General features: G+C 47.5%; 1 protein-coding gene across 1 annotated transcript; it reads right to left on the reverse strand.

Moving 5' to 3' along the window:
* Nucleotides 1-4,904: 4,904 nt before the first annotated feature.
* Nucleotides 4,905-22,082, reverse strand: ENDOV (endonuclease V). The gene is made up of 9 exons (XM_063123192.1): nucleotides 21,997-22,082; nucleotides 19,139-19,310; nucleotides 17,920-18,054; nucleotides 17,399-17,438; nucleotides 16,799-16,911; nucleotides 16,203-16,271; nucleotides 14,864-14,992; nucleotides 7,384-7,460; nucleotides 4,905-5,508 (listed from the first exon to the last, which is right to left on the reverse strand). The coding sequence occupies exons 1-9, from the start codon at nucleotides 22,056-22,058 to the stop codon at nucleotides 5,439-5,441; spliced, it is 867 nt and encodes a 288-aa protein (XP_062979262.1). The 5' UTR covers nucleotides 22,059-22,082; the 3' UTR covers nucleotides 4,905-5,438.
* Nucleotides 22,083-22,926: the final 844 nt, after the last annotated feature.

Genomic DNA, 22,926 nt, shown 5'->3' on the forward strand with positions numbered 1-22,926 from the left:
GAAAGGACTGGCAAAATGTGGCCTCGTTGACCAGTCCCTGTTAACGAATATGCTGCCCTGTTTTGTACCAGCTGAAGCTTCTGGACAGTTTTCAAAGGCAGCCCCACGTATAACGCATTGCAGTAATCCAGATGAGAGGTTTATCAGAACATAGATAACTGTATCTAGGCTATCTCTGTCCAGATAAAGGCACAGTTTTGCATATCAGCCTAAGCTGATAAAAGGTGCTCCTTGCCACTGAGTCCACCTGCACCGCAAGTGACAGTTCTGGATTCAAGAGCACCCCCCAAACAGAACAGGTTGAACCTAGCTGGGCAGATGTGAACAACCCACTAACAGTACCTCCATCTTGTCTGGACTGAGTCTCAGTTTGTTGGCTCTCATCCAGTCCATTACCATGCTAAGGTACTGATTCTGAACAGCCACTGCCTCACCTGGGTTTGATGAAAAGGAAAGGTAGAACTGGGTGTCACCTGCATATTGATGACACCTCAGCCCACATCTCTGGATAACCTCTCCCAGAAGCTTCATGTAAATGTTAAACAGCATAGGGGATAAAATAGAGCCCTGTGGAACCCCATGGCCTCAACAGAGATCTTAATAGAGAAATATGCTGGTTATTTGGACATAACCTCTTTGGTTATGTCCAAATGAAGGAGAGGTCTTTAAAAGCATGTACAACGTTCAGTCCTTCCTGTCCCTTGGCTTGTGAAAGACAGCACAAATGACTATATCTCAATTTAGGTGGAGCTCAGAAATTACTTTGTGATGGGAGCCCATGGTGGAAAGTGTTCTTGCAATCCTCACATTTGGCCAGGCTGTCCAGATAATAGTTATAACCATCCGCTGAAGGGACTTGACCCCTGAACCTCTAACACTTCTTGAAGTTGATCCACTGAGCCACAGGCATGCCGGTGAAGAGAGGCAAGTGAAACCCAACAAAAATAACATGAGGACTGATACAGACTAAGTAACTGACAAGAAAAAGGAAGGCTAACCCAAAGTAGGCGGGAGAATTTGAGAGCCAGAAATCGGCTCTGAAAAATGAACACTCTGTTGCTCTTTGCGACATGTGGAAGGGAACTGAGTAGGAAGGCATTCCCAGCCTCATGCTGCCTGCGTGTGAGGCAGAAAGCCTCTAGCTGATGTCAGCAGCAAGGGCCTCCTGCCTTGTCTAAAGCGTCAGAAAGCTTCTTCCTGAGTCTGGAACACCTCATGGCACCAAAGCCACGCCAAAGGACAGGTGGGCCAGAGTGTCTCTTTCCCAGCCCTATGGGAAGGCTGTCTCTTCCTGTTTCAGTTTGGTCCTCAAGGCTCCTTGTCTCTCCCTGTTGACCTTCGACCCCTGACTAATTTGGGACCCTTTCACTAAGCAAGCAGAGTAGCCAGGGCATCCCTTCCTTTCTCCTCTTTTTTTCTTGCTGGCAGGTTGTGGGCTTCCTTCCAAATGGCCCAGCAGTAGCATGATAAGAGATCCTTCCAGCTCCAAAGCACCCATGTGAGGAAACAGGTGGAGCGCTGGAATGATGGATGGGCCCATCTGGCTGGTGGCCTGGGGGCTCAGGCACTGCCACCTCCACAGCTGTGCACAGATGGCACAATCTCACTCAGCCAGATTGGATTCGCCGTCGCAAGCAGAGTTCACTAATGACACTTCCGCAGATCCTTCCCCGTAACAACATGATTGGGTGGCAGAAACTGTTTGATCCCCCCGCCCCTCCACAACCACCCCAGCTTTGAGTCACAGCTGACTACTCATTCCTCAACACCTGGGAGCTGAGATTCTGGTTGCTGTCAAAGAAAATGCCATTTGCAAGGACTTTTCCCTCCTGCTGGCTCCTTGACAGCACTGGGCTTTTGTGCCACTTTGCTGAGCGGAAGGTAGCTGCTGACAAAAGCTAGCAATGGTGAGGATGTTTGCAATGCTGCCTGTGAGTACCCAGGCATTCTTGGATGCCGCAGGGCCAGGACCTCAGTTGGGACAGGGGACTCAAGCCCAGCACCAGAATTTAATAACATCTGCATAGCCTAGAACAGCCTTTCCAACCTACTGCCCTCCAGACTGAAAGTCCCATAACCCCCAGGGAGTTGTGTGGACGAACCCCAAAGGGCGGGTCCCCGTGGTTGGCTGAGTGGTGGTCAAAGACTCTCAAGACACAATTTCTCTCACTTTAGAAGGTTCATTACGAGCAGTGCTGCAAGGTGACAGCCCCAGAAGATCTGAAGAACTGCCCGGTAATTTCAGGAAAGCCTAACATATTCATAGGGTCAATTCCCCTTAGATACAACGGCAGAACTTTCCGACCAATCAGAATACAGTTTTGCAATACAATAACCAATAATAAGCAAGGCATTTAGGCATGCACAAAGTGAAAGTAAATCTCGGACTAGAAAAACAATACATAGATGGGTATTGCAATCAGTACAGCAACTAAATCTCCAGCTGTTTCCTTTTGCGGTTAGCTTGCCTTGAAAACATCTTACTCCACCTTCTAGCTGCCTGTGTTGAGACACCGTCTTGTGACATGATTTCAACATTGGCCATTAGTTGAGAAAAGTGGTTGCAGTCTTAATATATGTGTTAGTTACACGGAAAGCTATGAATCTTATGATTTATAAAACAAAGGCCAAAGCATACATTTTCCTATACCTGCGGGCATAAATAAAAGAACCACCCAGCTTGATTTCCTCGACAGTTGTAGTCCAACATATCCGGAGGGTACCAAGCTGGGAATGGTTGGCGTAAATTGTGCAAAGATCCAAGATGCCGGCAGCTGCAGATTCTACTGAAGAAGGGAGACAGAGGCAGAGCTGGAATCACGCGAAAGGAAAAGGAGGGGGAGAACCAACGCCTGGGAAAACAGACGGTCTGTGGGATGGGATTGAAGGAAAGGGAGCTGAGGAGTGGGCTATGTAGCCAGGGGTGAAGTGGGGGCTGCAGGTCAACATTCAGAAACACTGGCTGAATTCAGCATGAGAGGAAAGAGTTCAGGCCTTGGACAACAGGTGGCCTGTGGGATGGGATTGAAGGGCATTAGCCAATTGGATGTGGGATGTCCTATAGATGCAGTCATAGGTCAAGGCTAAGCGGCACAGTCAGAATCTGGAGTAGATCTCTGGGCTGAACTAAACTGACACTGAGGAGCCCAAGTGTTGGCTGACGGTTCCATAGCTTCTACCGATGACAGATGTGGGGCATTGTGGACAGGCTTCTGTTAATACCATGCCAAGGCGGGTATGCTACCAATGGAACATGGCCCTCTTTTCTACAATGAGCTACTCATGACTGCCAAAAGACCACGCTGGACATTGCAACACCAACCGGGGGAGGTGAAATGCTGTTAACCCTGCAGGCTGAGGGCGGCGTGACTGATGCAACAGGCAAGATTTAAAAGCTCCTCAGGAGCCTGGATTTCAGTCGGAGCCGCCTACAAAACAAAGTGGCAGATTGTTGGCTTCCGCAAGCTCCACACCCACCTAATACATGAAGTCCTCTCTCCATCCATCTGCTGGGACCATCGGGAGTTGGGGATTCAGCATCTGCTCCCCAGGGAGGTGTGAAAGTGACAGCAACGATCACGCAGGCAGAGTGGAAGGGGGACAAGCCGGGAGCCTCGGTGACTTGATATCACTAAAAAAGCTCAAGCAACAGGCAGAGAAAGAGAGAGAGAGACCGACCAAGTGACGAGAGCCCTTTTGCTTGACTTACTTGATGTTCTTAATAAAATTCCTGACTCAGAATCTCAATTTCTTGCCTTATTTCCCCATTAGCCTTACAGTCTGGTTTGCATCATGCACAGATGCTAAGATGCATGCTTGCTGGGTTTGTATTAGCAAACTGCACACATGGGTACACATACAATCATTTATAGGATTACCACTGAAGGTTTATTTTCAGCATTCTACTTATAAATCAATGATCTCTAAAATATTATCGAGATAATAGCAGCAGAAACGATGATTTCTTGCTCTGCCTGTGGCCATGTCAGCAAAAAAAAACCAAAAACGACACCCAGGAGCAGAAGTTTCTCTACCCTAGCTGTGCTCTCCTTTTATTTATTTATTACATTTTTTATACTGCCCAATAGCCGAAGCTCCCTGGGCGGTACACAAAAACCTTACCCCGACTGCTCCCACGCTTGCACTCATTTCAGCAGGACTTGGGGCTTCTTCACACATTACATGTTTGAGATGTTCTCACCAAATGTTTGATACGGGGTGGGGGTAGGGAGAATTTGTGGCTTCAGATATTGTTGGACTACAACTCCCATCATTCTTCACCATTGGCTATGGGACTTGCAGTTCAACTTCATCTGGAGGAATACATGTTTCCTACCTTGTCGTGGTGCTGCAGCTTGAGCACCTCAAGGATGCCATAAGCTAAACCGTGAAGGGACACCCAAGATGGGAAGGTCATGGTAGAGAGGTCAGACTAAATACGATCCCTGGGGTCGTATTTTCTTGCCATGAAAACTAAATGGATCAGTACAACCAGAGATATGTCGGTATACCATCGGAAGATGGGACCCCCGGGTCGGAAGATGGTCAAAATGCTACTGGGGAGGAACAGAGGATAAGTTCAACTAGCCCCAGATGTGATGATGCAGCTAGCTCAAAGCCGAAAGGACGGCTAGCGGCCGACGGTGCTTGGTGGTGAACGATGAATCCGATGTTCTAAAGATCAACACACCATAGGCTGATGCTAGGGAAAGTGGAAGGCAAAAGGAAGAGGGCCAATCGAGGGCAAGATGGATGGATGATATTCTGGAGGTGACAGACTTGACCTTGGGGGAGCTGGGGGTGGCGACAGCCGACAGAAAGCTCTGGCGTGGGCTGGTCCATGAAGTCACGAAGAGTCGGTAACGACTGAACGAATAAACAACAAAACCCCTGGTTTTAGACGTAAAGCTAGATATATAAATAGCAGCTATGAAGAAGCCTGAGGTACCTCATGACTAGCGGGGGAGGTGCAGGGAGGGGAATTTTAAGCCACTCCCTCCTCCTTCTATGGTCATAAGAAAAATTGCTACTCTGAAGTTGCTATCTGCATTTCAAGCGAAGTCTCCATGGGTGCCATAAAGCGAGTAGCAGCTTTAGAGAAGGGATGGAACTATAGCAGGGAGAGGAAGAGTTAAACCCCCTCTCTCTACCCCACAGGTCTTGAGGCTACTCTGGTTTCCCTACAACTGCTCTTTGCATTGCATTTGATGTGCACATTTTTGGTTTTTGTGTAATTAACAGGACATCTAGTCTGACCCTCACTCTGCATTTGGAAACAAAACACGGATTTTCTGCCACAAAATGTGGTCAGCAACACAGCTGTGGTACTTAGGGATCAGTGCCCTAATCCTCTGGCCACTGATGCTCCCTTGTGGCCCCTCGTTGTACTTCTGCACAGGGAAATCCGTGGCCGGAAACCAGCCATCCTTGATGCCATGTTAATGTTCGGAGTCTGTGTCTTCACTCGTCCTGGAGAGGGAGGAAGGCAGAACAGGGAAACTTCTAGGCCTGCCAACAAAACAGAGGATTAAAAAAAGATCTCATCAACAGTCTCACTGTTAGCCAATTAATTAGCCTATTCGAGAAACATTTTCTGTATCTCAACGAAGGCATTATCTGGAGATTATTTATTGACAGTAACAGCTCCTCTGGCAGGTTTCTGCATTCGTAGATGGACGCTGTAAAACTTACGGGGAAGAGAAGCTGTAGCCCTCAGTATACTTTCTAACAACTGCCACTGAACTCAAGAGGACTTCCTTCTTGGTAAACATGCACAAGTTTGGACCAAAAGTGTCCTAACCACACCAGCGCGCGCACCACCCTTTTCAGAGAGGGAAGCCAGGACTTCAGCCTGCACCACTCACACTAGTCTTTGCATATTCCTCCCCATTTGGTGGATTTGGTGCTGCTGCCGGTGCCAGCGGGCAGCCTCTGTATATTAAGGTTGTGCAGAATAGAAGCCCTGAAATGGCATCCTCTCTCTCCCTGGAACTAGAACTATTAAGGTGTAACTAGAGATGACCTGAAGTATTTACTGGGTTTGATCAAGTGTGCTGGCTGAAGTAGGAGGCACCACCCTCTTCCCCACGGCAGCTCCTTCCGCACCTGAAAAACGCAACAGAGGAGATCCTGCTGAATGGGGTGGACAGTGGTATTTCGGGGGGGGGGGAGGGAGGAAAAGGGAACTCCCAAAAACCAGGCAGAGGAAACTTCTGTGAGTGAAGCCCGTGCTTTTGCAAAAGATCCCTTCCTCTGATGGAAGGCAGATCCTGAATCCAAGACATCATTTGGAAAAGGATTTCCATCGTGAGAATGTACAGCTGCCTGGTCTCTGGTGAAGAAGGCAAGGGGTGTAGTGTAGTGTAGTAGGGACAGGTTTAAGGCACTGGCAGCTGCCCAGCTCCATCACAGCACAATTAGCCTCGCTGAAAACCCATCATTCATTCATTCATTCATTCATTCATTACATTTCTATACCGCCCAATAGCCGGAGCTCTCTGGCCGGTTCACAAAAGCAGATAGAAACACAAGAAGAGCCATGCTGGATCAGGCCAAGGATCCATCTAGCCCAGCACTCTGCACAGGAGCCAATCAGATGCCTGTAGGAAGCCCACAAATCGGACATGAGAGCAATAGCACCTTCCCGTTCATGTTTCTCAGCAGCTCGTGTACATGGGCATATAGCCTCTGACACTGGAGGTAGCATATAGCCATCAGGACTATTAGCCATTGATAGCCTGCTCCTCCATGAATTTGCCTAAACTCCTTTTCAAGCCATCCAAATTGGTGGCCATCACTACATTTTGTAGAAGCAAATTCCATAGTTCAGCAATGTATCAAATCAGCTCGTGCCTCTGAGAGCAGAATGTACCCGTATAAGGGTGAGTACTGGGGTTTCCCTTCTCAGGCAGAATGTGAACCTGCCTTGGCGGCAGGTCAGAAAAGGGGAGATGGTTTCTAGGAGCAAAACAACACACATGTTCCTGGGGTGACTCTGGATTTACCACAGCACAGACAACGCTGTGAAACCAGCACTGGAACAGCCAGAGCTACAATTCCAGAACGTACCGTATATTTCTGCATCGCTAAAATGGCTGCTGGTGCGGTTGCTCAAAGAAGCCCAAATCCGTTGTCACCTTCCCAAGGCAAAGAGGTGAGCCCAACCTTTCTGCCACGCCCAGGGAAACCACGTGGTTGGCAGAAAACGCCTGGCACGACACGTCGCTGGAAATAGCTGCTCGTGGGGGTCCACGTGGGCCCTGTTGTGGCTTTATCTTTACCGTGTGTCACCCTGGCTGTCCCTTTAATGCCATTACTGAAGGGCATTAGAAAAACAGATTGCCTGAAGGGGACGCAGGGCCATCCAGCCACCCACACACCTACCTCTCTGGCTGAGGTGACACGGCAGAGGGGGCCTCCTCCAAGTGCTTCCGGATGTATTCTCTGGATCTTATATCTGCCTGGAATCAAGATGGAGAACAGAATCAGGTGGTGGGGGGGAGGGTGTCTTTTTGGGAGGCTGCGTTGAGGCCTGTGCTTGTTTCTGGGGAACCTGGAGGGATAAAGGTGTCAGGCTAATATAACCTAAAAGAAAAGGAAGAACCATGGCCTAAATCCCTGCCCCACCCATAAAGCCAATCACAAAGCAGTTCTCAAACCCACAGCTGCCAAGGAGGACTGAGGATTACATTTTAGGACTGTTTTCTGGATTGAGGAGAAAATGGGTGTCTCCCACCCAGCAGGCTTCTATTAATTCATCAGAAGTTTGTGCTGGATCGGACCAAAGGCCTCTCCAGTCCTGCATCCTTTTTCACAGTGGCCAGCCTGATGCCTCGATGAGAAGCCCTCAAGCAGGACATGAGAGAAAGAGCACCCTCCCAAGAGCAGCTCAAATATTTCAGCAGCAAACCTCATCTTTGCCCTCTAACTACTATCCTGGACTGCCTTCTGCAGAGCATTCAAACCATGTCAAGTAAGCAATTCATAATAACAAAGGAAGCCATGTTCAAACTACACATCACTTTAAATCTGTTTATGAGCCATTCATAGGAACCAGATTTCTCCAATCTGGCACACTCCAGATGTGTTGGAATGCAGACCCCATCAGCCCCAGCCAGCATGGCCTTTGGATCACTTTGTGGTAATCTAAGCTGAAGCTGTGAGGGCCCCAAACCTGATTGGGCCTGCAGCATGGGGGCAAAGAGTTAGAGTGCCCCCCTACACACACATCAGCTAGGGTCCTGATCCAGATGGGGTCCCTGTGCGTTAAAAAAGTCTTTAAAGCAGGGGTGGGCAAACAACTCCCATCATCCCTCACCACAGGCCATGCTAGCTGGGGCTGATGGGAGTTGTAGGTCAAAACATCTGGAGGGTCAGACGTTGCCCTGCCATGCTATAAAGTAACATGTAGTTTGACCCTATGTGTCCAGCTCACCAAGGATTGCTCACTCTGACTGGCAGCACCTGTCCAGGGTCTCAGGTGGGCAGTCTTCCGCACCACCACCACCACCACCACCTATGACCTGACTCCACCACCTATGCTGGAGACTGAAACTGGGACTTCCTGCGTGCAAAGCTTTTTCTCTGCTGTGAGTTACGATTCCTCCCTAATTTGTTCCTAGATTCAAGGAGAAATGCATTATGACTAACTTTAAGAACCCATCTTCTATATTGCTTCTTTAAGGGTGAGAGAAATTTCCCTAAGGAAATACAAGCCGTTGCAGAGAGAAGAATGAGGTTTTGCCTGGCCTCTCCCAGCACAGTGCGCATGTCTCTATAAGTGTGTGTGTGTATATAAGAGTATTTTTACTGGCTCAGAAACCAGGAGTGCCAGATTACGGTATCTGAAGCAAACTCAGAGAGTGATGTGGGCAATTATGTGCCAAGTTGACTGACATTACTGAGAGCCAATGGGACAAATATTTTTCATAAGTGTCATGGCAGTGTTGAATCAGTTGCGGAACTGGGGGTGCAGGTGGGAGAGTTCACCAAATTCTGTGACACCTCTGCCTGGATATAGAACAGATCCCCATCCTACCAGGTCTGCACACGAGCCTCTAAACCCTGAGATGGGATGACGGGATGTGCCAGGGCTTAGCGATGCCTGCTGCGGCTTGTACGATACACAGCTCAGATTTTCCCTGACACGGCCACAGAGTTTGCTGGGGAGAATCTGACTTTATGCTATGAAGCCAGCAGAAGGAAGAAAAGGAAGGTCCTTCTATGTATGGACAAGGTCCTTCTATGTATGCACAAGAGCATACATAGGGCCCCAAGTCTGCTGAAGGCTGTATGATGTATACCAGGCCCTAGATGACTCTATGAGGGTGGGGGGAGAGTAAAAAGGGCCCAGTTTTTCTTGTATAGTTCTGATGCACGTGCCTGCGGACACTGCCACAGCAGAGATATGATAGATTCTACTAAGTACCCAGTTCCAGAACCCCTTGGACCTCTAAAATACCACTGAATAATCAAACTCACAGGACCTATTCCAAACCAGGCTTCATACTCGCTCAACAAACCTCCTGCTGTCCCTCTGACCAATACAAGTATTTCCCCAGCCAAACTGGTATTTCACTTGCCTTACAGAAAGTGATTTGTTTGTGAACATTCTATATAGATAATAAATTTCATGCTGCCACCTGTTAAAGTGTCCATGAATATTACATAATATTGCGAGGGAAGGGCCGATGGAGACAGGCATCAAATGTAAAATACATTTTAGCCTACTGTGTATAGACAACTGACTAAGGGGGCATGTGGAATGATTCAAGCTTCCAGGTTAAAGAACTCTTCATCAAGCAGGTGAAGAACTCTGTGTAACATGAAAGCTTGCATACTCTCACAACTGCAGAATTTGGGCCAACAAAAGCTACAACTCCTACCTATCTTGCACGGCTGTCTTTTGTTGTCAATCCTTTTAATTTTTTTTTTTATGAAGATTCATTATGATAGATTTGGCCTACACACACACACACCCTCACAAAATTAGTCTCTATCATTTGGCGTCATAACAGCAGACTCTTCAGGGCAAACATTGTGTTTAATAAAATCCAGATGGCTCAAGCAAGCAAGCTGTGTTATAAGCTATAGTGGAAGCTAAAATCTACCTCCTCCCCTGGAATAAAGGCCATCCATCAATTTCATCAATTCTGGGTAAAAACGGGGGGAGGGGACTTTCGATGGGAGTGTTTCGTTGCACGAATTTCTCTCATCTATAAATGATCCATTTCTTAAACGCGGCTGACAAATAACTCTGCCTGTTTGACAAAAGACAGGGCTTTGTGATGAATTTCATGACCAAGGGATTTCAGTTCCTACTTGCTCAATTTGTTTCATTACCAGGGAATTTCAATACACCCCAGTACATTTCAGAAAACCCCGGCATGTTTCATATTCATGCCTAGTTTACCCAGGATCTCTGTAGCATCAAGAGCTACATTCATTTCCCTTTCTTGCCGGGAGGGTGGGGGGGATGGAGAGGAAAGTAGGAGCTGAGACCCCCGAAACAAGTTGAGCTGATGCATCATGATGTGTCCTCTTAGTCTGCAAAACGTCTTGCCAGTCCTCACTCCTAACCCTGTGCTAAGAGACAGCTTAACCCAGCTTATTAAACCAAGAGGCTAATCAATAAGATGGATCGTGTTGCCTTAATAATCCCCCAGATCACATCTATTTTTGGAGCAGACTAGCAGCAGCATTAGGGGGCTGGAGGTTGTGCCGGGTGTATTTTGGGAGCCGATTTGGGCACATCAGGCTGGCCACGGTGGGCAGCCAGGCTTGGATTGTGGAGCTCAGAGCCTCCTTTGCCACAGCACCTGAAAGCCCTGGCAGCTTTTAAAAATTTTATTCCAGTGCTCGAAGCAAAGAACAACGAGTTTCTCTCCCGCTCCTTTATGGGCAGGAGACTTTCTCCCAAGCAGCAGCGAGAGAGCGGTGGGGAAAGTGGCCCCTTGAGCCAGCACTCAAGGGTTGTGAAGCACCGGGTGTGCTGCAACACAGGCACAGAAAGAGACGCAGCCGAGCAGAGAGGATGCCGCTCGCTAAGAGGTGGTTCAAACCTGCACAGACACCCCTGGATTACTGAGTACGTGTGGACCCACAGCTGCACACATGAACCACTTCCAGTCAAAGGTATCGTGCCTGGGATGACACAAGGCAATGTGCACTTCCCGCACCCACCCACCCCTCTCTCTCTGATGCTTGATCTGTTATAGCTGATTTGCCAATGCTGCAGTCATTAAGCAGTGAACATGCGTGTATGTGGGAACCAGCCCTAAATCAAGAAGAACATCACACACCCACACGTTTCTGTACACACAGCATAAACCATCATCTCAGTGTTATTTATTTCAATCGCTCTCATTGGTGGGGGTGGTGAAACACCACCCGGAGTGGGGGTGCAAAACAGTGGCGATTGGTAAACAACCTAGCGAAGCTCACAGTGTCTGAGCAAGTATGGGTTGCGCTCATCTTCTTCTCATTCCTAGGCCTGTTTCAGATCATGGTGCTTTTCCTTCTACACCTGGGCGGCTCAAGGCTTTTATATTTAAAGCATCTTTCCCCCCCGCTCCTGCTCCTCCTCCAGAGAACCTTCCTTGGCATTGCAGACAGCTGAAGCCCCAGAGATGCGGCACCAGAAGGGGATGAGAGGGCTAAAACACTGGGCTCCTGCTCCCCAAGTCAGAGGTGCAAAACCTCAGATCTGGTCCACCGAAGGGGTCCCAATCCAGAGTTCCCCAGAAAGCCACACACCTCCCCCTCCCCCTAACCACCAATCATTTGGTTGTTCCCTGCCTTTTGTGCACTTTCCCCCTATTGTAAAGGTCAAAAAGCCTCTTCTAAGCCTTAGTTACTGGCAGTAAGAGCTTCAAGCTACCATGCGCAGGCATTCAATTTGGCCATTCTGGCCCTGCGGCTTTTGCCTTTGGCCCCACTGGCATACAGCTCTCGAGAGATTCTCTGAAATTTAATTCGGCCCATGGGCTCGAAGAGGTTCAACACACACACCCTGCCCTACAGCTATGGGGCATTGTGTCCCTATGGGGCTGTCAGGGCAGATTCTTACCTTGGAGCTTAGCTGGGCTGTCCAGCCTTTGGGGTGCTGCTGGCAGGAGGAGAAGGCTATCAATGGCTACTAATCTTGATGGCTATGTGCTATTTCCAATATCAGAGGGAATAAGCCTATTTACACCAGTTTCTGGGGAGCATGGGCAGGAGGGTTCTGTTGCACTCATGTCCTGCTTGTGGTTCCTGGTCGACAGCTGGTTGGCCACTGTGTGAACAGAATGCTGGACTAGGCGGACCCTTGGTCTGATCTAGCATGGGTCTCCTTATGTTCTTAACATAGTGCTGATGTAGGACTATAAGTGGCCACCACTGACTCAAAACTGTTGCTTCATAGAATCATAGAATAGCAGAGTTGGAAGGGGCCTACAAGGCCATCGAGTCCAACCCCCTGCTCAATGCAGGAATCCACCCTAAAGCATCCCCAACAGATGCTTGTCCAGCTGCCTCTTGAAGGCTTCTAGTGTGGGAGAGCCCACAACCTCCCTAGGTAACTGATTCCATTGTTGCACTGCTCTAACAGTCAGGAAGTTTTTCCTGATGTCCAGCTGGAATCTGGCTTCCTTTAACTTGAGTCCATTATTCCGTGTCCTGCACTCTGGGAGAATCGAGAAGAGATCCTGGCCCTCCTCTGTGTGACAACCTTTCAAGTATTTGAAGAGTGCTATCATGTCTCCCCTCAATCTTCTCTTCTCCAGGCTAAACATGCCCAGTTCTTTCAGTCTCTCTTCATAGGGCTTTGTTTCCAGACTCCTGATCATCCCTCAGCTTTTGTGCTTGGGCACGAGATGCAGTGTCTCCTATCACGGTGCTGCAGGGAGGGGAGAAGCTGCTCTGCCGGCACTTCTCCCTGCTGTGCCGTTGTTACGGGTACAGCTGCATCCTTCAATGCTGCCTGTTAGCAAGCTCCACGGCCCAAACCCTGCCTCAAGGTAAAGAAGAACGGCCTGGTGCTGCCACCTGCTGGCCATATCCTGGGTTGGCAGCCTCTGCAGCCTCTTGCAGCGTCCTGAAAATACTCCGGTGATCAGCACTGCAGTGGGTGCAGGGGCTGACTGCACTGTGAGTGATGCCACTCAAGATCCAACCAGCACACTGAGGCTCTCCTTGGAACTGCAGCTGGCAAGGAACGCCTATGCAATGAAAACTGGAAGAGGTCATGTAAGAAGGAGGCTTATTCAGGTGTAGGGTGGGTACGTGTGCAGTTTACAGCATAATCCTACACATGCCCACTCAGAAGTAAGCCCCATCGAGCTCTATAAGAGCAGAGCCTCAATCTACTCTTTGACCCACATGTCTACCATTTGGGATTGCAGATGGGCATATGTACCACGGTTCTTGATCAGGGACAGGCTCCACTTCTCTTGTGTGCAGTAATATCAAATGGCGGCATCATCGTACCCTCCAGGGACACAGGGCCAGACAACCCAGATATAACATGTGGCTGGGGGGAGCTTCATGCACTGATAATGGGGTGGAGGGGGAGAGAGAAAAGTATAGCTTGCCCCATAAAAGGGATTGCTCCCATTGATGCAGAAGTGTGATAGATGGGGAAACGATAAGAGGAAAACCTACCTTGGGAAAGCCGCAACCGTTGTAAACAATCTTAACTATCCAGCATTCTCATCAAAAGAGATCATCTCTTGGGAAGAGAAGCCTCATGTTTTCTTAAGCAGAGCATCACTTATGAGAAAGTTGCTAATAAGACCAGGATGGAAGCAACCCAAAAGCAGTTTCTAGCAAACAAAACCTGGTAATAAAAAGCAATCTGCTTGGGAAGCAGGAGGAAGAGCTGGCGCGGTGCAATAGCCAGCCCAGCCCTCCCCAACCTGGTACCCTCCAGATGTGATGGACCTCAACGCCTATCAGACCCAGCCAGCTTGGCCAAGGGTCATGAATGTTGGGACTTGTCGCCCAGAACATCTGGAAGGCACCAGGATGGGGAAAGTTGGACTAGAGGGTTGACCTTGGACCAAGAAACCTGGGTTTGAACCGCCACACAACCCATGAGGCTTGCAGTTTCATCACACCCTCACAACGGGTTGAGTATCTCACAGAGCTGATGTCAGGACGAAAGGGGGAGGGCCAGCCTGAACCTCTGGGAGGAGGGGTGGAATGCCAATAGGCTAGGCCAGCCTCCCCCAATGTGCTGCCCACCAGATGTGTAGGACTACAGCTCCCAGCACTGGCCATGTTGGCTGGGAATGATGCAACTTGTAGTCCCAACACATCTGGAGCGTGCCAGGTCATGGCAGGCAGTGATAGGCACCGAAACAACGGTATAGGCAGGGCCAATAAAGAAAACTGTACAGGGCGAGAATGGCCCCGAAAGGCTGTTTCCAGATCCCTTGCAGACGCATGTTTAACTGATCTCCCCAGTTCAGCAGACAAAAAAGCAGGACATTGCTCCCATGATAGGAACGGAAGAGCCCCCTGTCAAAGTGGCTGAATAATGGGCCTTTGCATCCTGCCTGTGTTAGTGCTCCTTACAGAGCTATGTAGTCCCTTCCGGACCCCAAGGGTGTCCTCCTCCTTTGAATATTGGGAAACGCATCATAGGCTGCACATTCAGGATAAACAAACCAAAGCACCTCTTCACCCATCACCTCACTCACTTGTAAAATTCACTACAGCTGCAGCAAAGGCCAAGAGAGCTTTGCTCTTTTTCTTTTTTTCCCAAGACAAATGCATAGAGGATAAATCTATCAATAGCTTTTAGCCAAGATACCTAAATGGACCTCGTCCCTTGGCTTGTATCTGCCAGTAGAATCATTCTAACCACAGATCCGCCTTGTACCTGCCGGATGGGCTCAGGAATCCGAAACTTGCAGCAGGAGTGGACCAGGCGCACAGCTGATGGAAGACTCATCTTGTGGCCCATGGAGATGTACACAGGTTTGGTGCTCTTGGCATAGCTGCGCAAGGCCTGGGCAGGTAAGAACCAGAGATCATTTAGGTTACAGGCATACAGTGTAAACTCCAAAGAGCTTGAGTGAGAGAGGTGGGATGGGAGATATACAAACATCAGATTGCTGACTTTGCTTACCCCACAATGCAGGGCAATATTACAGGTGTGTGTGTGTGTGTGTGTGTGTGTGTATGCCATGAGATTGGTAGGACTGAATGGGTATTGCTGAAGAGTTGCAGGGATGCTTGATTTTCTTGGGACTGGTAGGGGTGGGTGCTTCTAGAACACATGTGAGCAACCCACGGCTGTTCTCCATGAGGCCCTCCAGAGTCCCGGGAAGCCCCACACTCTTCCCCCACTGCCCGGTTGATCAGCCATCAGCTGAGCATTGGGGAAAAGGCTGCTGTTCTCCTACTGCTATTAGCAGCGCTGGGACAGTGATCTTGATGGGGATTGCTTGGGCGAGGGAGGCTTTAAGTCCCACCCACCCCCACACATGATCCTGAGATTGCAGTTTTCTTGTTGCTAATAGCAGTGATCTAAATCAGGATCATGGGGAGGCGGAAAAAGCTTATAGCTGCAGGGAAACAGTGACCTGGATTAGGATTGCTAGTAGGGAGAGGTTTTACCTCATTCCCCCTCCCCCCGCCCCGATCCTGATGCTATTAGGGTGCTGTTAGCAGCGGGGAAATTGCAATCTGGATCAAGATTGCTGGGGTAGGGAGAGGCTTTAAACTCCCCCGTCCTGTGATTCCATCCCCTGATCTCAGCAGGCAGGGAGCAAAGGTGTAAACCTCCCCATCCCTGTGCTCTGAGATGCGGGAAGGGAAGGGGAGAGAGTACGCGTGTATATGTGCGTGGCACTGGCAGTGCCAAGCACTTGTGCTGAAATGGTTGGAAATGGGTGGTTCCAGCGTGTTTCCTCCAGGGCCCCTCTCCTCCATGGGCGGGGTCCTTTGTGAGCCCTGAAAACTCCACTCTAATCAAGGTGGCTCTTCCTTTGGGGGTTAGGGGACAGGGCACGCATCTCCTGTGCAGCGTTATCCCCCATTACGTGAGTCATGCTTGCAATGAAAAGTGGAGCCCAGTTCAGGGCTACTTGTTGCCCGACGGAGGATAAAGGACAACCTAGGAGCAAACATCAGTCTGATACCTTTGCCAATGTGGCTCCCTGCTTCCTATTCCTCCCACTTCGCAATTGCCCCTCACCCCCGACTCCAGTACTTACCATACCCAAGATTTTCCCTGAGCTGCTTGCTAGAGGGAATGTCTCCCCTCCTGCCTGAAGGCCTTGAATCTGGAATATGAGGAAAGAGATTTGTTACAGCTGAGATGAGTCAGGACCCATCAAGGTGCTGGGATCAATTTGAGGTGTGACTTCCTACAGCTCCCTCTACTGGAAGAAGTTGGGATCACACTAGTCAGGACTTTCCTTTGCAAGTGTCACATTGTACAGCCAAGTCCCCAAACACAAAAGTCAGAGACTGGATTGAATTCGCTCTTAGGGGTTTCCCTCTACGCTTCCCATTCATGGCTACTTCACATATTACGTTTTTAACACGTATACCATGTGCATAAAACAAATGCATGTATATGCACACACGTGCCAAGAAGCCAAGATTGGCTGTGGTTCCTCTGGGATAGGTGGACGATGCACGTTGGTCCCTGCATAATGTGTGAACCAGCCTGAAGGCTGCCCATTTTGTACACAGCACTGCCACGGCTCCCATTTTAAAGAGATCCCTCCTAATGGGAATATATTGAAGTAAACCAACAACTTCTCCTAATCAGAATGTGAAATCTCAATTCCTATCCTGAAATTACCTGTTCCTTGTGAAGGTCATCATTGGCCAAACCATCCACCTGCAGGAGATTTTTGGCTACACCGATACAGGGCAGACCTGTGAGTACACCAAGATGGCAGGCAATGCCAAATCCTGTAAAAGAAAAGTGGGAAAGGAGCAGGTTGAAGGGAAGAGAGCGTCTGGTTTGTTCTGGAGGGAGAATCCAGGGCCTGTTTATAGGGACATGAGATCCCAGCTGCCAAAGCAAGGGTGAAGTATGGTGGAAGAGGAAAGATGCTCCCAATTTCATCAATCTATGTGAGAAGCTGGGCTGGGCCCACTGCTGGCTGTGTTGAGGTCACTGCCTGCCCTCTTCAAATATGCAAGCTGTGATGAGATGGCGCAGCTCCCTCCCCTTGCCCTGCGCTTGGGTGGGTGTCCACAGTTTGGGTCCACAGGGAGAGAGCAACGGAAAGGGCACTGGGTAGGAGGAGGCAGGTCCACTGAGGGCATCTTGCCCAAAATCCTACAAAAGCTGGATCCAGCACAATGGTTTCTCCAGAGCTGCTAGGCAGGATTATAAACCTATCAAAGGAAATCTGATTGTTGCTAGATAACAATGATCGTTCAGGAGTCTTACCTCTGTGATGGAGTATGCCATTTCCGTCTACGAGAAGCACCTAGGAGAGCCACAAAGGCACGTAAGTTATGGGGTGATATACAGTGGCTGGCGTTTGTGATAATGGAAGATGTGCGCATGTGTTTGTATGTATGAGTATACACTCACACATATAGAGAGAAGAAAAGCTATTCCTCCAAACTGTAGGAAAAAGTAAGAAACTTAATCAAAGAACTATACCCAAGAATGACTCAACCATGGAAATACATCTTTGAACACTACTTTGGACTCGATGGCCTTGTAGGCCCCTTCCAACTCTGCTATTCTATGATTCAGTGATGCAGACAGATTCTGTCTGCATCACTGAATATTGTTGCTGGAAAGCAAAATGGGCAGATATCTGTTGTCTCCAAGCCCTGCTTCCCATTGGGGCAACTGACTGACCACTCTGGCTTACAGGACAGGATGCTGAACTAGATGGACCCCTGGTCTGATCCAGCAGGATTCCTTGTGTTTTTAGGTAAAGGAAAAAAACATCATACCTGAGGCCTAAGACCAGGCTCTCGCTCCTCTAGCCGTTGCACTGCCTCCACAAGAAAAGGGACTTCTCGGAAGGCTAGGAAACCCGCCACATAGGGGGCACGTACAGCCACCATGCGGCTGTCTTCATACAACACCTTAGATGGAGGGAGAATGCAGAGGAAATGAATTTCTTGCAGAGTAATAACCTGAGGCTGTACCAGGAAGAAACAGCAACATTTGCAAGTCCATCCAAGCTATGACTAAGGAAGCTCTGTACTTCTCCTTTGTCTGCCAAGTTCCTCACTCACCAAATTTCAAAGCTGAAAACTCCTAGCTCCTGCCAGCTCAATTTGTCTCAGCAGCCCTGTGTCTGCATAAACCAGTTTTGGCATCAAATAACCAAAGTCAGACACATTTTGATAGCCCAAATGTAGCACAGTATGGATCAAATTTTGGTTTTCTTGCAACTACGGTTGTATTAAAAATTGCACATTCTTCAGCAACTCAAAGGTCTCAGTTGAAAATAATGAAAACCAACAAACGTTGCATTCACTTGCAGAATGTTAAATAAAAAGAAATGTTTGCAAGAGATAGAAATGGTAAGTTTTAAAACCTAACTGGGGGAGCTAGAAGTTTAATTTTAGAAGCAGTGGAGAACATTATTATTTTTTCTCAGAGGGTTTCTATCAAGTGCATGCATAACACTATCTTGCGAGGAAAAAAGCTCTCACAGATAAAACTCTCACTACTAATCCAAAAGTGTACTGCACATATAATTCATAATAAAGTGAGAAACAGAATTATAACTCCATATCTTGGATTTCTAACAAGCAGAGAGAGACAGATAACACTCACAAATAAGCATTTGAACATGCTGCATATGTTTTAGACTTGGAGAATATTGACTTGACAATGGGCAATTTTAAGGGATAGAAAAGCACAGCTCCTAAAATGACAGGTAAAATTCACTGTATCCATGAGACACTTAATTTGGCTCGAATCATAAAATTTACCGTCTGTTTTCAATATACTGTTGAATTATTGTGAAACCCTTATCCTTAGCCCTTTTATGGAAACATCAGCTGGAGACTACCAAGTTAAAGTTACCTATGCAGCAAGTTAAAATATTGGAATTTTTGGTTTTTATTCTCTTTTCTATGTTAGCTCACAGTGCTCAAAATTCCTTGTTTTGTCCTCAGCACTTTCCTGGAGAAAATGCCCCAGTTCCATGACTGTTACCTCGAGGTCTGGGTAGCTGAGGACCACCAGTGATGCACAGGCACTTGTGTCATCGCCTTTGACATAAGACAGGTCCAGTCCTCCAACTCTTTCTAGGCCAGCAAATGAGGGATTGGTCTGCCACTCCTGTGTGTCCTGTTCAATCACATCTGCCTTCAGTTTGGCTTGGTCACTAAGGTACACAGTGGAATTAGATAGAATCTGTTCATTGCCAGAACCATAACAAGTACAAGACAGGAAACCAGTTTTTTCAAAGTGTTAGGGGCAATATGATAGACAGAAACATGATCTCCCAGAGTGTGTATGGGTATCCCATTATTGCTTTTGCTAAATAGGTTTTGCTGTGTTTTAAAAATCTGCAAAATCTGTTTAACAAGAGATGACAATGGGACAAGAGTAATGCACATTTGCACCAATGATACTTCTATCGTACAATGTTATTCAACTTTTTTTGTTTTTAAAGGGGGGGAACCACCCTAACATCTGTTTCTACACTAATACACATGAGACCTTTGCTGGCCTACAAAGCTTATGAAACCAACTCATTTTGTTTCGTTAAACAGCTGTGATTTCCCACAGATACAAGGACCCATCCCCCAAATGAATTAAGGCTATTGTAAAAGGATGTGGGGGTGGGATGGGGGGTTGTTTTTGTCCCCCCCCCATTTCACTCAAGGCATATTAACATGTATAACAAGATATCGGCAGACAAACCATTCTGCTTTAAACCTAAATTCATACCTTTCATTGGGGAAACCATTCCCTCCCTGGATCCACCTCTCAAAAGTTCTATTACATTCTCTCATTGGCCTTGCAAAGCTATGTGCATTTATTATTATCAAACTCTGGAGAGCTATTTGCAAGATGAGTGGCATTAGATTTAGGTATTTAGGTACCTGTGGGATGGCCTTCTCCCATACAATCCGCCCTGCATACTCAGGTCCTCTGGGAAGAATCTACTTCAGTCAACCAAAACTAAGCTGACGGGTATTACCCAGAGGACCTTCTCTTCTACTGCTCCCAGACTGTGGAAGGCCTGCCGGAGGAGATTCATCAACTTGACAGTCTTTTAGCATTTTTAAAAAGGCAATAAAGACATCTATTCCGGCAGGCCTATCCAGTGAAATTTTAGAATGTTTTAAGGATGTTTTAATCATGTATGCTATGTTTTTAATCAGTTTTTAATGTGTTTTAGATTCACTGTTGTTCCCGGCCTCGATCCAAGTGGAGAGGCGGGTAAGAAATAAATTATTATTATTATTATTAGGTAACCTGTACTATCCTACGTAGTGTTAATATACACAGCAGTCCAAGCGCAGCAATACCAAACACTTCTAGGTAAGGTTTGCCAAGAATGGCAAACTGCCAATTTTTAGACATAAACTTTACTCAACCTAAGCACAGTATAATAGGAGACAAGCCATCTTCTACCCATTTAGGTAGGAGTATACAGGTATAGAATTGCACTGTAGGAGCAGGTTATGTATCGTGCAGCAAAGATATATTAAGGCTGAAATCCTAAGCACACTCAGTAAGAATTAGTTCTGAATAAACATGCTTAGGGTTGCTCCTTCCTACACTATGTTCCTCAAGATGGGAAGGAACTTTGTTCCTGGTATCAGTGGTACAGGTAGGTAATTTTAAGTCCTGGACTTAATTATTATTATTATTATTTATTTATATAGCACCATCAATGTACATGGTGCTGTACAGAGTAAAACAGTAAATAGCAAGACTCTGCCGCATAGGCTTACAATGAACCTTTATGGGGCAGGGGGGCACTTTAGATGGCCATGTGTATGACTTCATTTGTGAAACACACAACATTCACCAGCACCAGCACCATCCTTTGCTTCACAACTGGTTCTGCATCCCTGATATGCTAGAACAAACAAAAAAAAACCACACCAAAATCCTATTTGCCAACCCTGATTTTAAAAAGGCAAATATTCTGAGCATGTGCAGTTTTGCATTTTAAACTCAGGTAAATTGTAGCACTAGCATGACTGCAGGAATAAAATAGTTTGTTTCTGATGCACCATTTAGATGTAAAAAAGGATACTATATTTTTAAATAAAAAAATTAGTATCTGAAACTATGTACGTGCCCATTCAGCTGTTTTCTAATTCTAAAATGTTTAAAAATAAGGCGGGGTGCTGCAGTGAACAGCATCACATGCCTTGCGCCCACACTGGGCCTGTTTGCCGCTGTCCCTATCCCTGCTGTCTGGACGGTCCGGGCGGGCTGGGCTAGACCTTCGGACCACTGCCTGCTTGGTTGGATCCTGACTCCCAAACTCACCGTCCCTTGAGAAATTGCAATATACTCTAGGAAACTAATGGCACACGGTTTTTTGCCCTTGCAAAAGGACGAACTTGCAGGAGAGTCAGCCCAGGGCTGAAGTCAATGTGCCTGAGCAATCCTCCAGTGTGTTAAAAACACACACAAAGGATTGCGGAAGTAGGGCAGTATTTGAATCACTTTGAACGAACGTTTTATTAGAAAGTGGCAGGCAGGCAAGATCGGATTTGTGGCTGGTTGTTGAGAAAGCTGAAATACTAGCGCTCAGTCGCAGCCGGATCCTAAACCCTACGTACGTTTTTTCGGAAACACGTCTCTGTTCAGTGGCACTTAACTCAGAAACCTCGATGTCTGGGACACACAACACCGCTTCGCTCCAGCAACTTGGAGACGCATCCCAGTAGACGGCGCTCGTGTGAAGAGCGCCTTAAGCCACATGTAAAGAAATACAAATCCCACAGACCCCGGTGACAGGAAGAGCCTCTGAAAGAGCCCCCTTTCTCCTTATTCTCTCTCCCGGCTTTATGGAAAGCCTCGACCTCCTATTTGCATTTTACCGCTCCCAGCAGCGCAATGTCTCCTCCGTCAGTTGCGCCTCCGTTCCTGTTCCGTTCGCCATTGCACCATGCCCGGGTTTCCTACTTCCTGCATTGCTCCCGGTGTCATCATGCCCCCCACCCCCACCGCAAAATGCAAGCTAGGATGGTTCCGCGAGGCACTTTTGGTGTGTGATCATTTAAAGGCGTAATGGTAAGCTCAGATAGGAAAGGTCCTACAACTTCCAGTATTCCCGTCAACCGTGCTGGGTGAAGAATGCTGGGATTTGTAGGACTTCCCGGCCCCTGTTCAAACATGCATAGATTGCGCCCTAAGCATTTCTCTCTATTGGTAACGAAGGGCGACCCACATTGGATAGGGCACACGCTAGAACTTTTTAACTTTAGGTGAGATGCTTAAGTTTATCAGGCTTGGTTGGATTGGCAGTAGCTACCCCGAAGTTGTATTACACTTGCCTGCATTTAATTTGGTCGTTTTAATTTCTTTCCAAAGTGTTTGTGTAACGATGGGAAAGCTGCTGAATGAACACTGAACATCCATGACCTCCAATCTCACAGGTTACACGCATTTTGATGTGCAAACTAAACATGCTCAATAAGCTTGCCTAGCTCTGATTGCAATTAAGCATCTGTAAAACCCCTGCATACCAGCCAGACCTTTTTTTATGGTAGCCTAACTGCATATAGAAAAGGTTATTCTAAAAAGAGAAGGTAAAATTTAATGCTTTTTCAGGGGACAGAACCTTCCATGAACAAAGGACTGCACCAGTCACCATAATGGAGACTGCTCTCATTAGCAAAAACAAACTAACAAAAACAAATTATTATTCCCTATTAAAAACAGCAGTCTTTTCCTAACTTTCTTTACAGCTCTGAAGGCCAGAAATTTACTTTACTACTTTTGCATTAAAGCTTAGAATCTGTTACTGT

This window comes from Elgaria multicarinata, chromosome 3 (genome assembly GCF_023053635.1).
Source record: "Elgaria multicarinata webbii isolate HBS135686 ecotype San Diego chromosome 3, rElgMul1.1.pri, whole genome shotgun sequence".
NCBI classification, from domain to species: Eukaryota; Metazoa; Chordata; class Lepidosauria; order Squamata; family Anguidae; genus Elgaria; species Elgaria multicarinata.

Bases quoted from the DNA above. Each gene is read 5' to 3' on its own strand.
- ENDOV (XM_063123192.1), bottom strand. From the start codon at position 22,058: ATGGCGAACGGAACAGGAACGGAGGCGCAACTGACGGAGGAGACATTG. The intron at 18,055-19,138 runs GTAACAGTCATG...CCTCCATCTAAG, and splicing joins TCAGCTACCCAGACCTCGAG to GTGTTGTATGAAGACAGCCG. The intron at 14,993-16,202 runs GTAAGTACTGGA...TTACCTGCCCAG, and splicing joins CAGGGAAAATCTTGGGTATG to GCCTTGCGCAGCTATGCCAA.